The 21,891-nt window shown below is 54.5% G+C and overlaps 1 protein-coding gene across 1 annotated transcript in view; it reads left to right on the top strand.

The window, feature by feature from the left end:
* Positions 1–4,087: 4,087 nt before the first annotated feature.
* The window catches only part of LOC103606564 (rho guanine nucleotide exchange factor 10-like protein), a gene marked incomplete at its 5' end in the record, with an annotated part of 29,607 nt that continues 11,803 nt past the window's right edge, over positions 4,088–21,891 (top strand). Inside the window, one exon of the mRNA XM_008591140.1 lies at positions 4,088–4,236. Within this exon, the coding sequence (XP_008589362.1) occupies positions 4,088–4,236 (149 nt within the window). The remainder of the gene's footprint in view (positions 4,237–21,891) is intronic.

Below are 21,891 nucleotides of genomic sequence, written 5' to 3'. Positions count from 1 at the left end.
AAGCTGGTGTTCCTGGTAGGACCATACATATTAGTCCTGGAGAACCTGTGGAATAGTAACCTGGAGTGGGCCTGTGAGGACTCTAAGCTGACCAGGCCACGTGAAGTCATTCACAGATTGTCAGAGCTGGGGAAGCCTCAGAGTCCAGCTTCCAGCAACAGAAGGGGAAACTGAGGCCAGGAGCAGTGTGGCCATGGCAGTCACTCTGCTGCTCCCAGGAGTCTCTGCTTATCTGCATTCATTCATTCATTCTCTCACCAAGTATGTATTGAGTGCCCACGGAGTGCCAGGCACTGTGCAGGGTTCTGGGACCCAGAGCTGAGCCAGGCGGCCGCTGTCCCTGCCCACATGTTGTCCGGTCCTGTGTTTGAGCAGAGCTACCTGGCACCTCTCCTGCATCTGAGCAGACATAGGAGCATTGCCAGGCCTTGGGTTGGGGTGCAGGAATGTCCCTGCTTGGACAGTGGGGAGGTGGGTCATGGTCATCCCCTCGAGGAGGCAGATGATGTAATGGGAAAGGGGTGGGCTGCCTGGGATGGAGTCCCAGCCGTGAGGGTTTGGGCCTGTTGTTTTGCCTCTCTGAGCCTCAGTTTACTCACTTGTGAACTGGGGGTGCAGACAGCCCCATGCTGCAGAACGGTTGTGAAGGTTAGATGTGGTCATTCACACAAAACCTGGCCTGGAGTATAGTGACTCGTGGATTCCTGTCCTGTGTCCCTTCTGATATAGCAGCATCAACATTATTAAATTGCAGTGCAGTTTATCATTCTGCCCTGGAGTCAGGACTTCTCAGAGGATATCTGGAGACTCTCAGCAAATGGGGGAGGAGTGGGCAGCGCACAGGTGACCCTCAGAGACTTCAGGCCATAGCCCATTCCCCAGACAGCCATGATGATGGATGCTGTAGTCCAGGGTAGAGGTGCAAGGGCTCTGGGGGCCATCCCTGCTGTGACCACGGGGTGGAGCCCCCATTTCCCAGTTATCGGGGTATCATCAGGGTGCTTCCTCCCTGAGAGGGGTCCCGGCCCCCATCTTAGCCACAGCCGTAGAAGATCCAGCTTCTGACCACAAACACTACTCACCTCTGGCCACTGGGGGGTGCTCAAAGCCTTGCATTTTCTGGGCTCTGGTGTCTTGGGGGGGGGGGGTCAGCATCCCTGGAGGAGGCCTGGCTGCCCTCTGGTCACTCACCCCTCCTGGACACCAGTCTTAGTTGCAGAGCCTTTCAGAAACCCCAGAAAGCAGCAGGGGTTGAAGAAGGAGGCCAGGACCAGAGTCAGACACAGCTGAGTTCATCCTGTTTGGCCCGTCACTTCTTGGGTGGCTTTGCACAAGTTCTCAGCTCTCCAGGTCTCTGTTGTCACATTGGTTAAGTGGAGTCAACACCTGCTTCCACAGGCTGCTGTGTGTGGCAGGTGACAACAGTAAAAGCCAATGAGCACGGACTACTTTTTAGCTCTGTGAATTGGGGTAGTTGTTTCCACACACTGTGTCTCAGGGGACTCGCTTATAAAACAAGGACAATAACGGCATCTACCACGCAGGCTTGTCCGGAGTTAAGGAAGTAACTCACGGAAAGAGTGCCAGTGTGCGGATATGTAACAGTATGCAGCAACTGCTGTCGAGGCACCTGTGCCACGTGTTCTCTATGTGCCTCCCTGCAGCATCCAGAGAGGCGTAGCTCTGGTTATCACGCCCAGTTTACAGATGAGAAAACTGAGGCTCAGAGATGTGAAGTCCCCTGTCCAAGTTCATGCAGAAGTTCAGGGGCCACAGACTGCTCTGGCCCAGCCTGCTTCCCATGTACTTATGCTCATGGGCTGGAAAGAGTGGGTTGTGTGTTGGGAGGGGGGTCCAGTTCCTGTTCCCCAACTTCTTAGCTGAGCTGGGAGCCTGTCGTTTTTAAGTAGGGCAGAAGAAGGACAGGAGGGGAATCTGGTTTGCAGGCGGAGGAGGGTAAAGAGACAGGGAAAACTGGGATGAAGCCTGGCCTGGGGTGGGGACTGGGAGGGGAGAATGGTCCATCATATACCCTGGTGGCCCCTCCAGCTTTGGAGAAAGCTGTGCCCCATCATGCCACCCGGCTGCTGGTTGGGAGAGGGAGGGTCTGTCTGTGACGGGCTGTACTCCTCAGCATCCAGAGAGGCGTAGCTCTGGTTATCACGCCCAGTTTACAGATGAGAAAACTGAGGCTCAGAGATGTGAAGTCCCCTGTCCAAGTTCATGCAGGAGTTCAGGGGCCACAGACTGCTCTGGCCCAGCCTGCTTCCCATGTACTTATGCTCATGGGCTGGAAAGAGTGGGTTGTGTGTTGGGAGGGGGGTCCAGTTCCTGTTCCCCAACTTCTTAGCTGAGCTGGGAGCCTGTTGTTTTTAAGTAGGGCAGAAGAAGGACAGGAGGGGAATCTGGTTTGCAGGTGAAGGAGGGTAAAGAGACAGGGAAAACTGGGATGAAGCCTGGCCTGGGGTGGGGAGTGGGAGGGGAGAATGGTCCATCATATACCCTGGTGACCCCTCCAGCTTTGGAGAAAGCTGTGCCCCATCATGCCACCCGGCTGCTGGTTTGGAGAGGGAGGGTCTGTCTGGTGACCTAATGGAGGTGGGTGGAGGGGAATAGAGCACTTGTCAGCCAGCAGCCGGCTCCATCCTGCCTCCCAGACCCCAGCCACTGCTGCCTGTCTCTCCAGGGTGTGCCACACCCAGGCCGCCCTAGGTTGGGCCCCAGCTTCCTCCTCTGCCCTCTTTCTCACCTGGCCTCCTGAAAAGACAAAGCAGCCCGTGGGCTTCTGTGGGGCATTGGGTGTGACCAGAGGAAAACCAATCTCACATCCTGCCTCCCAGACCCCAGCCACTGCTGCCTGTCTCTCCAGGGTGTGCCACACCCAGGCTGCCCTAGGTTGGGCCCCAGCTTCCTCCTCTGCCCTCTTTCTCACCTGGCCTCCTGACAAGACAAAGCAGCCCGTGGGCTTCTGTGGGGCATTGGGTGTGACCAGAGGAAAACCAATCTCAATAGACAGTGCTTAGATGTCATGGAAAATGGATGTTGGGTGATCTCAGCATCCCTGGGGGAGAGGGGAGAACCTCATTTAGTGCCCGGCCAGGTCCCTCAGTCAGGGATGGCAGACTAGGGAGTGACTGCCTCCCAGAAATTCCTCCTGTATCTGGAGGCAGTGGTGTCACTGGGGGGAGGAAGAAATCTTAGCAAAGAGATCAGAGATCTCGGTAAAGTTGACAGTCCCCTAGGAATAGGCAAGATCCATGAGAAGTCAAGATTCCGTCTAGATAAGCTGTGCAAGAAACGTCCTCAGAGACAATCTTGTTAACACCACCCTGTCCCATTTTACATCTGGGGAAACTGAGGCCTTGAGAAGGGGAGAGAAGCACTCAAGGTCCTTAGCAAGTTGGTAGTAGAACCAGGGCCAGACTCCAAGTCTCTTGACTCTGGGCCCAGCACACTTTCTTCCTGGATCCAGGTCTCACGCTGCCTTCCTGGCAGGGCCAATTGTGGGTGCTGCCTCTTCTGAGAGGCCTCCCTGGGTTTCCCCCTGTGCAGAGGTGGTTCCTCCCATCTTAGCAGTCCTCCAGGCCCGTTGCATGTCTGCTCATTTGCCCTCAGCACAGGGTATTGTACCTATTGAGTAACCTCTTGGTGTCTCGGACCAGCAGGCTTTCCTTGAGAGCAAGGCCTGTGTCTGATTCATTTCTGTCTTCCTGGTACCTGCACATGACCTGGTTGGCGTAGGTGCTTACTAAGTCTGTATGGAATGAGTGAGAGAGAGAGGGAAGGAGAGAGAGAGGCAGGGAAGGGGAGGGAGAAAGAAGGAAGAAAGGAAGGGAAGGAGGGAGGGAGGGAAGATGAATTTGAGAGTGTGGTCCTGGAAGCGTGGAACATAAATGGCAGGAGTCAGAGGCAGATGGGAACAGCCACCATCCCAGACAGAAAAAAAGGAAGAAGGGCCATAGAAAGGTGCGTGTGGAGCCCACTGGGCCCACTGCTGCTGGCCGTGGTCCTGAGGGCCCGGGGAGCTGTCAGCCCTGACCTGTGTGCCCCTTCCCGCCCCTGACCTGCCTCCTTCCTCTCCCTCCAGGAGGAGTCCTGTGGGACCTGGAGAGCCCTCCTATGTGTGTGACTGTGGGGCCGGGTCCTGTCCGCACTCTGCTGAGCCTGGAAGATGCCGTGTGGGCCAGTTGTGGGCCCCTTGTCACCGTCCTGGACGCCACCACCTTGCAGACTCAGGTACTGGCTGTACCTCGTGGCTCATGGCCCCTGGTCCATGGGGCCACCTGCCTGGCTCAAGTTTGCTGACCCTTCCCACGCCCTCCCTGACACTACTCTTGGCTCCTAGCTGTGTCTTGGGGATTGACTTGATAGTTTGTGGGAAGCAGAGGGTGCCCAAGACCCCTGCTGGGCCCTGACCTCTGTCTGCAACACATATCCCCAGGGCTGCTGTGAGTGGAAGGAAGGGTCCCGCTGCCCTGGGTTGTGATCTGGATGCTGAGTTGTGTCTGCTGCTGCTTGTGGGGGTGGGGCTGGAGTCCCTGTCCTTGGATTGGTACCCAGGACTTATACCCATGAGTCCTAGCTTTGCTGGGGGTGTGGCCAGCATGGACACCGCCATCCTGGAGGCTGGGCTCTTTAAACACGTGGAGGAAGAGATTGCCATGCCTCAGTCCCCAGGATGAGAGCCTGGTCCTGGGGGCCTGTTCCTGGCTTGGCCTAGGCCTGTTCCTGTTGATGAATGACAGCAGTGCCCACCCTGCCTCACCACCCCACAGGCAGAGGCTTCTGGGAGCAGAGATGTGGCTGATGGCTATTGGGGAGGGGGTGTGAGCAGCAGGCCTTGGGGCCCAGAGCTGGCTAAAGCTGGGCCCCCATGTGGCCTTTCTCAGCCTCTCCTAGTGGCCCAGGAGCACTTGAGACTTTCTGGAAGGGGAGGAATGGGGAGGCACCATCCCCGGCAGCAGCTCCGACCCCTGTCCCGGCCATGTCCACCTCAGGTCGGCTGCGTACTTCAGCCCCTTGGAGGGGTGCAGGTTGAGAGCAGGCTGCTTCCAGTGGGACCCCGGCTCTGCCCCTGCCAAGCCACACAAACTTGGACAAGTCACTGAGCCTCCCTGGGCCTCAGTTAGTCATCTGTAAAATGGGATGACAATAGTGCTATGTAGAGTTACCAGGAGGACTGAAAGAGAACATTTATGAAGAAGGGCTGCCTCACACAGTGCCTGGCACATCGCGAGTGCTGGACGAGCATTAGTTAACCTTGTAATTATTTGCATAACCAAAATTCTCACTGCTGTTTATGTAGCTTATTTGGAAAATCAGGCGGCTCCCTTCGGGTTGGTGTTGTCAGTGGGTGTTGGGTGCGCGTGCATTGCGGGCCTTCTTGCTTCACTGGAAGAAAGGCTTCTTCCTGCTAACAGCTGTCCTAGGAGCATGAGACAGACAGACGAAGGCCAGGACAGGGGTCTGGGTCGGGCCCTGCCCTGTTCTCACCAGTATTTACCCCTTGCCAGCCGCAGTGCAGTCCTGCTCAGGCCCACGCGGCTCAGCTCTGGTGCCACCATCCCTGGGGCCCCCGCAGCCACCAGGCTCCAGTGCGAGGCTGCGACGATTTAAGATTAGTTCTGGACCAGCTGCTCTTAAGAAGAGGATCAATAGGGCCTTTCACCTGCTTTGCACACCTCTGAGGGCACCAGGAGGGCTGCTGGTTGGGGGGAGGCAGGATGGAGGGAAAGGGTGGCCAGGGATCCTCCGCAGCGGGGGCCAGAGGGAGCACGCACCCCTGTGCGCAGCCAGGGAAATTGAAAAGTTTCTGTGCGCAGCGTGGTGCAGGCAGCTCGCCTTCAGCACACACAATCATTCGGCACAGTAACAAGGTGATCGCCATGCATATTTAATAAAGCCACGCTCCCGCTGCCTGAGGAAACTGGCCCCACCTTAGTGCTGGGGCTCTGGAAATGGCTCCGTCTGGCTGCCGCTCCTGGGCTGGCTGAATCCACACTTGCCTTGGCGCCCACTGCACGGCTAGCCAGGCCTGGCTGGAGACTGGGCTGCTGTCACTCTCTGTGGTCTGGTGTGTGTGCCTAGGGCTTAGCACCTGCAGGGCTGTGCCTCAGCAAGCAATGCTGCAGCAGAATGCCTCACTTCAGAGGGAGGACTTTCCAGAATCTCCCCCAGGCTTGAGAAACCCCCCTCTGGGGATTTGAGATTCTTAGAGCTATTCCGAGCTCCAAGCAAGGAGACCCAGGAGTGTATTGTTGGCTGAGGGGGCTGCTGGCATGGCCCAGGCCTGATGTGAAGACATAGGGTGTAAATCTAGGGACTGAGTTAACTCTAAGGAGCTTCTCCTGATTTCTCCCACCCCCAGGAAGTCATAGTAACCATCATATACTGGGTGCTTAGTTTGGACCAGGCATGGGTTTAAGCACTTTATATGTATAATCTCACTTAATGCCCAAACCACCCTATGAGATGAGTGCTATTATCCTTTCCACTGTACAGATGAGGAAACGGAGGCACAGAGAGGTTACGAGAGCTGCCCGAGGTCACAGAGCTAGGAAGAGTCGGAGTCAGGATTTGAGCACAGGCATCCTGAGTGTTAACCGCAGTGACGGCTGCCTTGGTAGGCAGAAAGCTCCATTCCCTTTGGACTGCATTGGTCTCTGCAGTTTTCTGTCCCCGTTGGATGTAACTCTGGGGAACTCCCATTTGGTTACGAGCCTGCTTTTTCCAAGAACACGTTTTCCAGGCCAAGGATCGTGCCTCGTTTATCTTTATTTCCCCACTGTCTAGCTCATTGGCAGCACACAGGCAGGTGCTCCTCAGTAAATAGTTGTGATGTACGGACGGACGGATGGGTGTACTGAGCATCTCCCATTTCCAGGCCCTCTGTGCAAGGTGCTGGAGGGATGGAAATGAGTGAGACTTGGTCTCAGCTCTTCAGGAGCTCGGAGTCCAGTCTGGAGAGACAGACCTGCCTGGGACTGTCAAACCTGGGAGGGGGTAAGCTCAGGTCTGCGGGAATCCAGGGGAGGCGGGAGGGGTGCCAGACCCAGCTGGAGGTCAGGATCCCTGAGCTAGGCTGGGCAGGTGACCGGGTCTGTGACAGGTGATGGAAGAGGGGAAGCAGATATTCCAGGCAGAAGAAAGCATCATTAGTCTAGCCCCAGCCAGAGACAGCCCGGTGCGGTGGGGGACAATGCGTGGGGGGACAGTTTCCCGGGGGACAGGGCCTCTGAGTGGGGGACAGTCTCCCTGAGGCTCACTTGGCCCATACTCTGCCCCTTGCCCAGCTGGTCCCTGCTTGGCTGCCCCAACCTTGCTGGCAGACCTGACTGGCACCCGCAGTCTGTCTCTGGGTTTTACGCTTGCCCGCCAACCGCTCGTTCAGCTCCTTGATCCCAGCGGAGGCAGAAGTGAGGCCTGTTAAATCATAATGTCGCTCACCAGGGCCCGTGTCAACACTGCATCCTCCGTGTTCATTATCTACACCGCCACCTTCAAAGTCTAATCCAGTCGTCTGGAGTTCATTTTAACCCATCGCTGGAGGGGGAAGCTGGCTGTGTGATGATCGTTGCATCTTAATTTTAAAAAACTTACTGGGGACAGGCTGACAGGAGACCTGCGGTGTGTAGGTGTGCTCTGTCAGGTTGGGGCGCTGGGCAAGGCTGCTCCCTGACATGGTGTGGGCTGGGGTCTCTGCCACCCCGGCTCATGGGGGCAGGCAGTAGTGACGGAGGAGTGGTGGAGGCCGGACTGTGATGTGCATTATGCATCGGATCCTTGCAACGCTGCAGAGAGATCTGCTGGCCCATTTTACAGATGGGAAAGTGGACTAGAAGCCAGGCCTCTGGACTTGCAGTCAGCAGCCACACTGGCCCCTCTTGGAAGAAGCCATGCTCCTTCCCACCTCCAGGCCTTTGCCTCTGTTCCCTCTGCCTGGAATACCATTCTCTGTCCCTTTGTGTCTTCTCTGTCACTCAGGTCTCGGCTTAGCTGCTGCCTCCTCAGTGAGGCCACACTGATCACTACAGCTGAGCCACCTCCACCCCAGTCACAGTCTCAGCACATCTCCCAGCTTCACTCATCGCTTTCTGAAATTATCTCCCTGATTGCTGTGTCCGTCTGCACCTCTGGGAGGGAAGCACTGTGGAAACGGGGCCTCAGTCCCTTTGTGTCTTCTCTGTCACTCAGGTCTCGGCTTAGCTGCTGCCTCCTCAGTGAGGCCGCACTGATCACTACAGCTGAGCCACCTCCACCCCAGTCACGGTCTCAGCACATCTCCCAGCTTCACTCATCGCTTTCTGAAATTATCTCCCTGATTGCTGTGTCCATCTGCACCTCTGGGAGGGAAGCACTGTGGAAACGGGGCTTCGTCTGTCCTGCTTGCTGGTGTGTCCCAGGCCCTGGCTCAGCACAGCCTCTCGGCCAGCGCTGGTGGGTGGATGTAAGGACACCTCCTTGACGGTGGATCCGCCTCTGTAGGGCAGGTTGCCAGGCGCTCACAGGACTGTGATAACAGCAGTTCACATTCTTTCTGGGCTCAGGGTTGAAAATCTGGGCTGGGGAAGGCTAAGTGTGCACAGGGGCCTGTTGGGGAAGTGTCCCAGGAGGAATTGTGCCTTCGAGGAAGTAGGCCCAGGGAAGCCGCATCCAGAGAAGGTGGGTAGAGGGCTGGTCAGAGGGTGCTGTAGCTAGTGGGGAGGGTCCTACCTGGACGGCGGCCCACCCCAGGGCAGGGCTGTGGTTGCACACTTGATTCAGGTAAAGCCCTCCTCTTCCTGGCTGTGCAAGGTGGGTGAGAAAGACACGGATGGGACAGCTATCTCACTCGAGGGCTCAGGTCCCTTCCTCTGAGCTGCACCTCCTAGTTTTGAGATGTTTCCGTGGCATTTCACTCCCCGCCCCCCCACCCCCAAACTCAGCCAAGCGGATTTTGAGCCTCCCTGGTGCAGTTGCAGAAGCACAGGACTTGGCCCTGTTTGGAAAGCTCCAGAGCACAGGGCAAGTGGTGTTTGTGTCTGGACACCAGGCTTGGCTCCCACCTCACAGGGTTGCTGTGAAGTACGTTGGGCAGCCCCTCTCGCATTAGTCCCTGGCTCCCCACTCCTCAGAGAGGCTGTCTGGTCCACCTCGCCTCTTCCATTCACCCTGGCTCATACCCTGTGACCCACTGATGCAGCACTGTGCTGCAGCTGCACAGTGACATTTTGGGACCAATGATGGGATTAACCAGACTGAAACTCTGTAGGGCAGGACCAAGCCTGGCTGGCTCTGGTTGTTCCTGTCGCAACCGTGGTGCCCGAGACCAGGCCTGATGCATACTAGGTGCTCAGTAAAGGGTTGTTAAGGCCAGAAGGGCAGCCCTTGGGGAAGTGGGCTCTGCCCGTGGTGTTTTCTCTAAGTGTGGAAGGGAGGTTTGCACAAGGGACGTGTAGAACAGTTGACTGAGGGCTTGATCTTAACCAGCTCTGGAGCTCTGCACTGAGCACAGGAAAGGCGCTTCCCACGGCGCAGCCCATCCCCAATCCCGCCCTGCGCCCGCCTGACTCCAGCCCTTCCATGCTAGCCTCTGACACCAACACTAATGCTTTTGTCACTAAGCACGACACAGAAGAAACTTCTCTGGGCTCTTGGACACCAACAGTCCCTTGGTTTCCCCATTTACCCCGATATACACCAGCCTTCCCACACTTAATTTTCACGTTTAGTGCCCAAACTTAGTTTGCATGTATTAGCCGTTGTAAATCTGTCATAACGGTGTGACGCTGCATGAATAATGCATCGCTGGGCTGTATTAGTTTTCTGTCTTCTGTCTTATTTATGACACAAAATGGGTGGGAATTTGCAAAAGTGAAATCCAGGCGCAGGGCTTCTTGGGTAATGGCTTGCAAATTGGCGTAAGGGTGAAGAGATTCGCCAAGTCCTCGCCGTGCCCCCCCAGAGCTGCCAAGGGGGAAGACCCAGTGCCCAGACTGTGGGAGCATGCAGGGTCTGGGTCGTGTCGTTCCACAGTCAGCTCTGCTCAGCACCTTAGTCTGCATTTCTTTGAAATGCGTGTGGTGTTGCTGTCATCCTATCTTTTTAAATTAATAGCGGGCAAGTAAAACTTGCAAAATCAGTTTTTAAAGATTGTGGAGACTATCCAGGAGGCGCAAACGGGAACACGTTCTAAAGGAGGGTGAGCGTTTTCAGCAGCAGGAAGGATTGAGGTTAGATGTTCAATAGCGGGCAAGTAAAACTTGCAAAATCAGTTTTTAAAGATTGTGGAGACTATCCAGGAGGTGCAAACGGGAACACGTTCTAAAGGAGGGTGAGCGTTTTCAGCAGCAGGAAGGATTGAGGTTAGATGTTTAGAAGAACTCCCTTTCCGGAAGCTTGTGAAGAATGGGAGGTTGGGGTGGGTTTGGGGATTGTCTGGTGGCAAACTGTGCCCCAGGGTCCTGGAGGATGTGAGGGGCTATCTCTAGGGACATCTTGAGGGGCAGCAGATGGCGAAGGGGCAGGCTTCAGCACTCCCCTCCCTCCTGATCTGGAAGAGCTTGGATCTTTCCTGTGTCCAATATTTGGTCTCTTCATACTGTAAGATTTAGGTGATGAAAGGACTTCATGGTTTTTTAAAAAAGAAGTTCGGAGCTGTTGGGTCAGGGAACAGGGTCTATGAAGCCTGACTCAGGGCAGGACAGAAACTGGCAGAGAAAAGGGAGATGGGAGAGGGAAGGTGGCCGAGAGGGGACATCACAGACAGAACATGAACTAGAGGTGAGGAAGGGGCGGATGATGCAGCAGGGGCAGTCCTTGTCCCCAGCCGTCAGGGTCCTATCCTCCCCTCCACATGGATCTTCCATGTTCCCCCCGCCTCTGTGGTTCCTCTCACCTCTGATCCCTGCGGTAGGGGAGGGGAGGGCAGACACCGAATGGGTAGCGGCCCAGTCCTTCTAGAACTTGGCAAGGAACAAATAGTGCCATGGACATGGATCTGCTGAATGCCAGGCCCTGGGCTGGGGGCTTAGTTCAGGGGAGGTGACAGTGCGAACCAAGAGGCAGACCCTGGGTGCGATTACAGAGCTTCCCTCCCTGGGGTTTGGGGGGATCGAGTGTGATCACACATGCAGAGGGTTTGGGCTAGTAGCTGGCACTTATGCACACTCACTCAAGACTGGCCACCACACGGTCGTCACCTGTAAGCCTGGCAGCCGGGCTGGGGGAGGGCCCACTAGGGGAGAACCTCTGTGGGCGTATTCCTGATGCCCCTGCAGGCCTTGTCTGAGTGGGCTGGCATGGTGGTCAGTGTGAGTGCAGGAGCTGGGGTGGCTGGCCTTTGCCTCTGGCTCTGCTACTGGTTGCCTCAGTTTCCCCACCTGTATAACAGGGATAATTCTAGAACCTACCCTAGAACTAAGCAGCTCCATGTACATACAGCTCCTGGGGCTGTGCCTGGTGGGAGGAAGCAGAGTAAGGCTCAGCATCATTGCATTGTGGTTACAGGACTTGCTCAGGATGCCAGAGACTACCCACTAGGCGGTGCAGCCAGGACCTCAGGATGCTTCTGACTTCAAAGCCTCTGCCTGGCACCACTGTCCTTTGCCCCGTCCTGTGCCCATGGTCCATTGTGTCTTGTGGATGTGTATACCTGCACCATCCTTCCTCGGACTGCAAATTATCTGTGAATGGGGACAGTGTCTTTTCTCTCCATATTATTCTATGGTGCAGGTGCAGGAGCTGAATTGACCTAGCTCTCTCTACTTTATTTTCTTTCTCCCCCTACTGCCTCCTTCCTCCCACACCAGCTGTTCCCTTCTGCCTGGCTCTGAGCCTCCCGGGGCTCCCAGCTACCCCAGGAACTCTTGGCCCATGGTGTTCACAAGGCCACTGGGCTCTGATAGGGGCTACTGACCAAAGGTGAAGGATTGGGCTATTGGCTCCCCTGAATACCTGGGGAGAGAAGGGAGCCTCATGGCATGGGTGGTGAGACCAGACCAGTGGCCAGTGCAGGTCCAGCAGAGTAGGTGCCCAGAGGAGGGCCTCAGCCACTGGAGAGGATTCTGGTTGGCCCATACACACATGCCCAGTGAAGCAGACATACCTGCCCAGGTCCAAGGAGCCCGGGAGAGGAGCTGGAGTGTGGCCCAGTGGTGGGCCTGGCTTCCCAGAGTGGGCTCAGTCAGATTGGGTGGGTGGGAGGGGGCCCCTGAGCAGTGTGAGCAGATGCCTGTGTATGCGTGTACATTGCATGTGTGTGTGTGCACATGCCTGTGTGTGCACGGGAGAGGGAGGGGTATGGGTCCATTATATTAATATAAGTCCTTGGCTGCAGCTTGAGTCTTTTGGACAGTGTCCAGTTGAGATCTGGGGATCTGGATCAAGCCTGGAAACCCCAGTCCCCCTATCGTCCCTCCCAGCCTCTCTCCGCCCCCCACCCTTCTTACCCACTTCCCAGCCCCCAATCCTCTGGACTGACCCAGCTTTGTCTTGATCACACCAATTCTGACCTTTCATGTGGCTGCCGGTCTGTGCAGCGTCTTGGTTGTGGATTTTCACGTGGAACCTGAGAAAACGACCCTTCCCTGAAGTTCTCATATCCTGAGCAGGGAGATGGGGCAGCATCTTAGCTGAGCCAGCTCCCCTCTGCTGCTGTCACCAAGCGGAACCTGGAGTCTTGGCTGTCACAGTGTTGGTTGACGCCCCCTCTGGCCAAGCATGTGCAAATGGGTGCTGAGCAGATGCTGTGTGCAGGTATTGGGGGTTAGTGGAGGGCCAGGTGAGGTGCAGGGCCACAGGCGCAACGTGACACAGCACAGCCGCAGGGAGCGCCTGGGAACGCCTTCTGGGCCTCATGCTGAGGCTTGACTGCTGGATGGAGGATCTTTCCAGAGCAAAGGTCTCATCACACCTAACCCTGCTTCAGAGCTGTCCAGGCTGCCTGTGGCCCAAAGTCAAGGCCCGCTCAGGCTGCCCTCGTCTCTATTCCCGTGAGGTCCCTCTTCTCCAGCAACCCAACAGGTGCCCATCCTTGCAGGCTCCATCCAGGCACTTCCTGCCCTGTGCCTTTGTGCCCACAGCTCCCCCTGCCAGAAGCCCTTTATGTGCCTTTCTTTCAGTTTGACAGAATCTTGCTGGTCTCTCAGGCTTCCTGCCCCTTTCTCTACAGAGCCCGCCAGCCTCCCTGCCAGTTTCTGCTGCTCTTCTGGGCTGCCGCAGCTCTTGTTCCCTCCTCTGTCACCCTCACCATATTGGGTCATAAATGGGTCCGAGGCCTCTTCCGGCCACAGTGGGGGGTCAAGAGTCTCCCAGGGCCTGACTAAAGGCTGGTGGGCAAGGACGCCCCATGAGATTCGCTCAGTGAGTGAGGGAGACCAGGGCAGGGGAGGGGTGGCACACACCTGCTGTCAACAGGGAATAGTAATCACTCAATGTTGGGCCAAGACCTAATACTTATTAAACTCCTACTGTGTGCCAGGGGTTCAACTAGGAGCCTTATTCTGGTGTTGATGCTTTACTTTCTGGATGTTAAATGTATTCAGAGAAACAACCTCAGTCACTCTCTCTCACATTGTCTCCTTCACACACATGCACCTGCTTTCTTTTCTCTTGTCTTATCTGTCTGTCTGTCTCTCAGTCTTTCTCTCCTGCTCTTTTTCTCTCTTTCAGCGTTCACTGATCTCTCTCTCCCTTGATGAGTTGGTTTGTGTCTTCTCTCTCTGTTGATTGCACATTCTCTCTCTCTGTCACTCTCTCTCACATTGTCTCCTTCACACACATGCACCTGCTTTCTTTTCTCTTGTCTTATTTGTCTGTCTATCTCTCAGTCTTTCTCTCCTGCTCTTTTTCTCTCTTTCAGCGTTCACTGATCTCTCTCTCCCTTGGTGAGTTGGTTTGTGTCTTCTCTCTCTGTTGATTGCACATTCTCTCTCTCTCTCTGTATCAGTCTCTCCCCTGTAGGACCCACCCTACACCCCACCCAACTCTTCCTGGCTCTTCTGGCTCCTCTGACCCAGAGCAGGCCCTGGCTGGTGCTTCAGTCCCTGTGCTGAGCACTGGGCCCCAGCAGCACCCTGCGCTGGTGGACCTGCCTCTCTCAGGAGTGTGTGGTAGGGGAGGAGGGTCATGGGGTGTGTAGAGACTGCCACCACTGATGACAACAATGAGTTAATGCTTATGAGACACACTCATCCTAGAGGCTGTTCCAAGCTCTTTGCAAGTTGCAACTCATGTAATCTTTACAACAACCCAGGGATTATGCAGTAATTACTATTATTACGCCCATTTTAAAGTTGAAGAAACTGAGGCAGGGAGTGGTGGAGTCAGGACCTGGGCTCTGACAGTCTGGTCTCAGGATGATGGCTTAACTGCCTTGTGCACATAGGCAGTAAACAGATAATGAGACAGACTCAGGCCACGGTGAATGCCACACAGCACATGAGCCATACAGACCCAAGCTTGGCTCCACTTCTCCCTGCACAGGTCACTCCCCTGCTGGACCTTCATATCTTCATCTTCATGTCACTGTAGGCTCAGTACTCCTTCCATGTGGGGTTGCAGGGATTCTGTGAGCTGAGTTGAGATGAGGTGTGTGCAGCCAGGCATGTGTAGGTGCTAGAATCCATCTGTCTCCCTTTCTATTGCTCAATCTTTGCTGGGTTCCCACATAGCTATGGCAGAGGACACCTGGCAGCCCTCCCCAGCTGAGCCCTGGCACTTGCTTGTGCAGGGCAAGGCTGGAGCAGCTGCCGAGGGCAAGACTCCTGTCAAAGGTGCTTAATGGCTCTAGGTGGCTGGTGGCCCAGCTCTCCCTCCTCAGGTGTCCATGCCGAAGAGGAAACACTAGGCTGGCTCTCATAATTGAAGAAAACAAAAGGAAATTAAATAGGACTAATGAAGAGCATGTCAATAGCCCACACTTTGAGACACTTTTTACACTCCACTTCCTCTGGAATGACTAGATGCACCAACGGATTTCAGTTTGGTTTAGTTTTTAAAGGCAAAATATCGGCACAGCCACAGGACAGCTCTCTCTTCAGTGGCGTTCTGTGTGCTTTGGTCTGAGTTGTTACTGGGGTGATGAGAGGGTCAACCCCAACATCTTTGTCCACCTTCTTGTGTGCTCAGTATAGCAATTTCTAACTTTTTGGAGGACAAGGGTGGTTTACAGACACTTGAGGTGTTGACAAAAACTGTAGACTGTCTTTCTAGAAAAGTGTACCAAACACATCAAATTTTGCATAATTAATTCCAAAATGGATTGTTAAAGGAATGTTTGGGACTGGCCATTAGTCTTAGAGCTGGCAGGAATGTCCATTCCTCTGTCCCTTCTGGGCTCCCAGGATAGTCCTGAGCTAGGAGAGCCCAGCAACCAGTGAAGTCTTTGCTACACAGGAATGACCTCCTTCCCACTTTACAGATAAGTAAACTGAGACCCAGAGATGTTAAGAGGTGGAGGTGGGTGGATGCCACGTCTTAAGCCTCTCTGAGGAATGTACCAGGAAGGACGGACTCTGAAGGCAGGAGCGTTGAGGCATCAGACGGAGCCTGCAGAAAGGCTTCCACCCATGGCTTGAGGTGGAGTGTGGACATTGGAGTCCCTTCAAAGTGACCAGCCATCTGGGTTTGCCCAGGGCTGAGGAGTTTCCCGGGATTTGGGACTTCCAGTGCTACAATCTGGACAGTCCTGGACAAGCCAGGACAAGTTGCTCGCCGTAGGTACGAATTTCCCCCACTTCCTAAGCAGCGTAACTTTGCAAACATCATTTAGCCTCTCAATTTGTGTCCTCAGCTGTGAAGTGTTGATAAGAATAAGATAGATAAAGAAAGGGAGGGGAGTTGTTTTGCTAATTGCCTTTAAAAGACCACCTCTCTGCATGCTCAGTGCAGCAGCTCCGAGTGGGGCATGACCCCTGCGCCTCAATTCCCAGCCCATCTGCTAGCTGGTGGAGGGGTTATCTTTGGACACTTTAGTGTCATATGCATTAGTGAGGACGGAATGGTGGTGCCCACATCCCAGCTTCCTGCGGGGTTAAAGGGAGGCAAATCTGGTGAGGTGCTGGCCGGTGCTGTGGAGGTGATCTTAGGGCTCTTGACCGTTCCTCCTAGGGCCAGCCCATTGCTGGTGACCCAGCAGGGAGTGGGTGGCAAGAGCCCCTTCACGCTCACACCTTGCTTGGGTGCTGGGCATGAGCATCTCTTCTTTGACCCTTGGAGGAGAGCACTTGAACTTGGAGTCTACGGCGGGGGCTCACGCCCCTTGCTCTGCACTTGCCCCACTGGGCCACCTGGGCTCCTCACTTCCCCTTTCTGGGCTCGTTCTCTCTCTTTTCAAAAAGTCTCTGTGAAGGTGAAATACTGCATGCAAGTGCCCAGTCCCGCACTGCAAAGGCCTGGAGCACAGGAGGTGCCCAGAAAGTAGAAGCCCCGCCAGCCTCCTGCCGTCTCCTCGGTACCTCCCAGCCCCTGGGATGCCCGGGGCCCAGCCTTCCTCCCCGGCTCCTTGGCGTCATCTCAGCTCGAATGACTTTGAGTGCTGAGCTCCTCACCCTGGGAATTTATGGAAGCCATGCACAGAAGCGTCACCTGGAGGAACATAAATATTGTATGACTGGAGGTTGGGCTGTGTCAGCACTATTTGGAGCAGTATCATTCACCTGAAGCCGTCTGTGTGGGCGCCTGCAGCGGGGCGCCGTGAGGCTGCAGGGATGGATGCTGTGTGCTGGACGCCGGATTCACCCCAGCAGCACCAGACTAGCCGCAGCCAGCGTGCACGGAGTGCTCACAGCGGGCTGGCCCTTTCTGCTGAGTTGTCAGCAGGCTCTCTTTCTGTCCCCATTTACAGATGAGGAGACCCAGCCCCTCCCCTCTGGCTGCCAGCTTTTTTTTTTTTTTTAAATAACTTAGACTTTTTCCCCACAACTTTTACTTTGAAAAATTTCAAACTGCAGGAAAGTTGAGAGAATACATGAAAGACACTTATATTCTTTAATTAACCAACTGTTAACATTTTTCTATAATCCCCCTTTCCATATTGGACAAATACACAGACGCACACACAGACACACTTTTTTTAAAGTCAGTTGCAGACATCATACCCCCTATCCCTAAGTACTTTGGCATGTCTCTTACATGACTGCAGTAGCATACACACCCAGGCATTTAACTCAACACACCGATATCATCTAAGGACTGTCCAGATGCATATTTTCCAGCTGTCTCCAAAATATCTTCCATAGCTACTCCCTCGGCTCCATCAAGGATCCAGCCTAGGATCACATGCTGCATATGGTCGTCGTGTCTCTTTAGTGTCCTTTCAATTTAGAATAATCCCTCTGATTTTTTTTTTCTTCTTCGTGACATTGACTTTTTTGAGAAGTCCAAGCCAGTGTCTTATAAAAGGTCCTGCCATCTGGGCTTGCCGGTTGTTCCTTCTGATGAGGTTCGTGTGTGTGGCCAGGCACCGTGCAGGGAGCCGTGCACCTCCCATTGCATTACGCGGGGAGACGGAAATGCAGCTGGCCTGTCCTTGATCACTTGGGAGAAGTGGGGCCTGCCAGGTCTCCCCATCATAGACGTTCTGGTCTCCCTTTGTGGCGACTAAGTCACCTATAGGTGATTCTTGGACACTGTGTGAACATCCTGTTCCTCAGCAAACTTTCACCCACTGATGGCCCTGTGATTGCAAATTTATAGTCGTCTGACTCTGCCATTTCTTCTACTTTTACTAGTTATCATTAGTTTTCCCTGCCCCCGCTCTACACAACTTCCCCCTTTTTACTATCACTACAAATTCCTAGATTCTTTTTAAAATTCACCCAGGACCATCATTATTCTCTCTCTTTTTTTTTTTTTCCTTTTTGTCTTTTTCCGTGTCCGGCAACGGATCGCAACCCTCAGTGTCGCCCCCGTACCGGACCGGGACCGGCAACGGGATCACAACCCTCGGTGTTGCTCCCGCGCCTCGCTCAGCCAGTGAGCAGGAACTGGTCTGTATGTGGGATCTGAACCCTCGGCGGGAGCGCCGCCACGCTTCCCAAGCGGCGCACTGTAGCAGTGCACCACCGGGCCGGCCCCATCATTATTCTTTTTGATGCTCAAATTGTCTTGAATTTGGCCATGGGGGCCCCTTCATGCCAGCTCCTGGGTCCTTTGGGCAATTCCCCATCATTCTTTGAGCATGTCCTTGCTTTTCAGCATTGTGAGAAATTCTAGCCATTTGTCCAGGGTGCCCTGGCTAGTTCCCTCTCATGGAGAATGAGATTTAGAATCAATATCTGGGTCCAGGCAATGGACAGAGCCAGGAAAAAAAGAAACTCAAGTTTATACTAATCCCTCCTCTTCGAACCCAAGATCCTGGAGCTCTACTGTAACCACTCTAGTTCCACGTCTGACTTCCCTTTCTCTCTCTGTGAAAACCTGGGTTCCCAGTGACATCAGTGGACTTCAGTCACACAGCATTGCTTCAGAATCACTGTGTCCCTTCCACCGCCACCAAGCCTGCCAAGTAAAGTTCAGCATTTCCTTGCAGATCTCGTCCTTAAATAAGGACCAGGGGTGTACAGTCAGAGTGCTGTGTTCTCGAGCTACTTGAATGGATTCTTTTCCATATGAGTGTGACCATGTTGCAGTAAAGCTTGATTTACCAAATCCGGCAGCAGACTGAATGTAGCCAAGGGGCACTGTTTGCAGAGCAGTTCCTGGTGCAGGGTATGCACGCAGTCAGAAGCTATGCCTGGTCGTAGGGGCCAAGAGGGCAGAAATCACTGGGCCTTTTGGACCCCGGAGGATGGGCAAGAACGATCTTGTGGTAGATGAGCAGGCAGCCTTCTTCAGGGACAGGGGGATAGAGCCTCTTTGAGAAAAAGGCAGCTTCCAACTCCTGAGCCTGTCCAGGGATTAGAGGATGGGTCCAGAGGTGAGAAATTGGAAGCTGAGGCCCGGGATTGGGCTGCCAGGTGGGTGGCATCCACCCAGGGTGGGAGGAGAGCAGAGCTGGGTGAGCTGACAGCCTCCCCTGGCAATGAATGCTGGGCTCCTCCCTGAGTAAGCAAATACCCTGTGTCTGGAAAACGAAATAAGCTGTGTGGCTTGTCAACACTAAGCCCAATGCACCCCGAGTTGTCAGGCTCAGTCCCGTAGCCCCCTCTGGGACCTGTGATGCTGGCATGTCTCTTTGGTGCTACCTTGTGGGCCCAGGAGGCCTGGCTGGGACTCCAAGACCCGGCTCCCAAGCTTCAGGCTCCTGGTGTGTGCGTGTTGGGGTGGGTGGTCCTGGGGGGCAGCCCCAGATAGCTGGGAGCCCAGAGGGAACAGGTGTCTGGGGCTGGGGCTGGAGAGTTATTTCTGCCCTATCCCGCACCCGCCTCGCCCCTTCTAGCCTGGCAGGTTTGCCCAAGCTTCTGCAAAGCCCTTTGGGCCTGGAGGCAGACTTGTTATGCCTCTGGAGAAATGAGCCTGGATTTCCACTGCTGACTTCTCTTTTAATTAGATTCTGACAGCAGCATGCAGGCTGGCTGGCTGCAAATTCAGGTGCAGCCTTCCATGGTCCCAGACCTCTCAGCTTCAGCGTGTTTGGCTTTCTCGGAGGCAGGAAATGCTTCTGACCTTTCTGTGGGAGTTGGGCAGGAGGCTGGCTGCACGTGTGTGTGTGTGTTTGTGCCTTCGTGAGCAAGGACGTGTGTGCTGCTGTTTGGAGAAGTCTGCAGACAAAGCTTGTTGGGCCTCCCCGGCCATTCTGCTGTCCCATCTATCCGTCCGTCTGCTGACTGATGGCAGGCGCTGAGCGGAGTCCTGTCCGGACTCAGTGTCCTCATCCGTGATTGGGGTTGATGGTGCCTCAGCTGGCTTTTCCCAGCAAGGCCTCGTGGGAGGTTTACATTTGAACTGGGGGGTTCCTCCTGTGGGCTGGTGCTGGAAAACAACACACCACCCTGAGGGTTTCCTTGAAGGCGACTTCCTCTCAAGAAAAGAGAACTGAAAGTCAGCACAGCCAGGGCTGTGGGCAGCAGAGACGGGGTGGAAGGCCGGAGAAAGAAATACCGCCCCTGCACCGCGTGGACCTCTGAGCCTCCTGCACCTGGGCCTTCACTGGGGACTGGGGGAGGGTGTCTGGGGAAAGAGGGACACAGGTCCCCCCCACCTCAGGAACTCTTGCCCTGAGCCCCCAGTCTGAGGGAGGAGACAATTCCCTGCCCTCTGAGCATGCCCAGCCTGATATGAGACCCTGTCCTTGCCCCCGGAGAGCCTCTGCCAGGTGGAGTGACACACCCCTGCTTTTGGTGAACTTTCTGTCCACCTGGGAGCTACAGCTTCTGTTCTCAGGGGTCTCCTGTAGGGGGTGAGCTGTGTAGTAGAACCTAGCCTCCAGGGAGCAGCCTGGAGTCTGGGGAGAAGGGGGACAGTGCTCCACCCCTTCCCTCCCCTCCCCACCCCCGTTGCACCGTGTAGCTCAGCCCATCAGGACTGGCTCAGAAAAAGCTATTCCCTTGGACATCTCGCAGTCTCGCCGTCCTGGGCCCCACATTCTGGTCAGGAGTGAGCCCCAAGTTCATTGGCCTGGCTTCCCATGCAGACCGCTATTCCCAGCTTCTTTATCTCAGTGGGAAACCTCTTAGTGATTTGAGCCAGGATGGAGCTGGGGCTGAGGGCAGGGTTGGAGCGACTCTTAGGGCAAAATAAACCAAGACGTGTTACTCTTTCTGAACTTGCAAAGCCCACGCCAGGCCTTCTGGGCCAGCCCAGGAATCCAGTCTCCTGCCACACAGTCACCAGACTGAACTTCTTTAGAAGTAAACCCTTGAGTCACTTACCAGCTTGCCCGCTCCAACAAGTAAATACAATCTAAACTTTTCACCATGGACTTCTCTGCCCAGCCCTCCCACCTCTGTCTTATCCTATCTGTTCCTCATTCCTGCCTCAGGGCCTTTGCACTTGCTGGAATGCTCTTCCCCCTCCTCCCAATCATCCCTGGCCTGTTTTCTTCACATTATTTACATCTCTAGCTAAATTCCACTCCCCCTCAAGGGGTCTTCCCTGACCATCCAGTCTTAATGGCTTTCGGTATTTTTTCTGTGCAGTGGTTATCACTATTTGAAGTAATCCTTCTTTGTTTTAATTGTGTCCTTTGCTGGGAACGTTAGCTCCATGAGAGAGGGCCCCCTGGCCATTGACCATCCAGTCTTAATGGCTTTCGGTATTTTTTCTGTGCAGTGGTTATCACTATTTGAAGTAATCCTTATTTGTTTTAATTGTGTCCTTTGCTGGGAACGTTAGCTCCATGAGAGAGGGCCCCCTGGCCATCTCGTCCGTCACTATATTTCCAGTGCTTAGACCCATGCCAGGCACCTAGTAGGGACAACCTCCACTTACGAATGGGGGGAAATGAGATTTAATAGCAGGTCTGATTCCAAATAAATGTTCCATCCAGCATCTTCCTGCAGTCCTGGGCTTCTACCCAAGATATACTCTTAACAGAAAACATGGAAAAACCAGAAAACTGGAAAAGAGTAGAATCACCAGGTACCACCCCTGGAATAATCCTCAGTGTGCTGGTTTCTCGTCCCCTGACCCTCTTCCTTCCCCGATTTTGGATGTGACTTTTTTTTTTTGTGCTTACTATAACATTCACATTTTTTTGCATTCATCATATAGGGTCTGTAAATATGATTTTCAATGGACATAGGACATACACCAGAGTACCTGACTGACGAGTGGTTGGGCATTTAGGTTGTCTCTAGGTTGGTGTGCTCGAGTTTGTCTATATCTGAGTAACAACGGAGTTTCATAGGTGGGATTCAAGTGTCCATCCATTTGCTCTTTGACCAAATTTTACTGTGCACTGGGCCTGCAGCCATGCAGGGGGGATGCCTCAGCGCCTGTCCTTGGAGCTCATGGTCTAGTGTGGGAGGA

Source organism: Galeopterus variegatus, unplaced genomic scaffold, assembly GCF_000696425.1.
Source record: "Galeopterus variegatus unplaced genomic scaffold, G_variegatus-3.0.2 Scaffold6691, whole genome shotgun sequence".
Classification (NCBI taxonomy): Eukaryota; Metazoa; Chordata; class Mammalia; order Dermoptera; family Cynocephalidae; genus Galeopterus; species Galeopterus variegatus.
The sequence above is the reverse complement of the archived record's forward strand: the minus strand, read 5'-3'. Positions and strand labels throughout refer to the sequence as shown.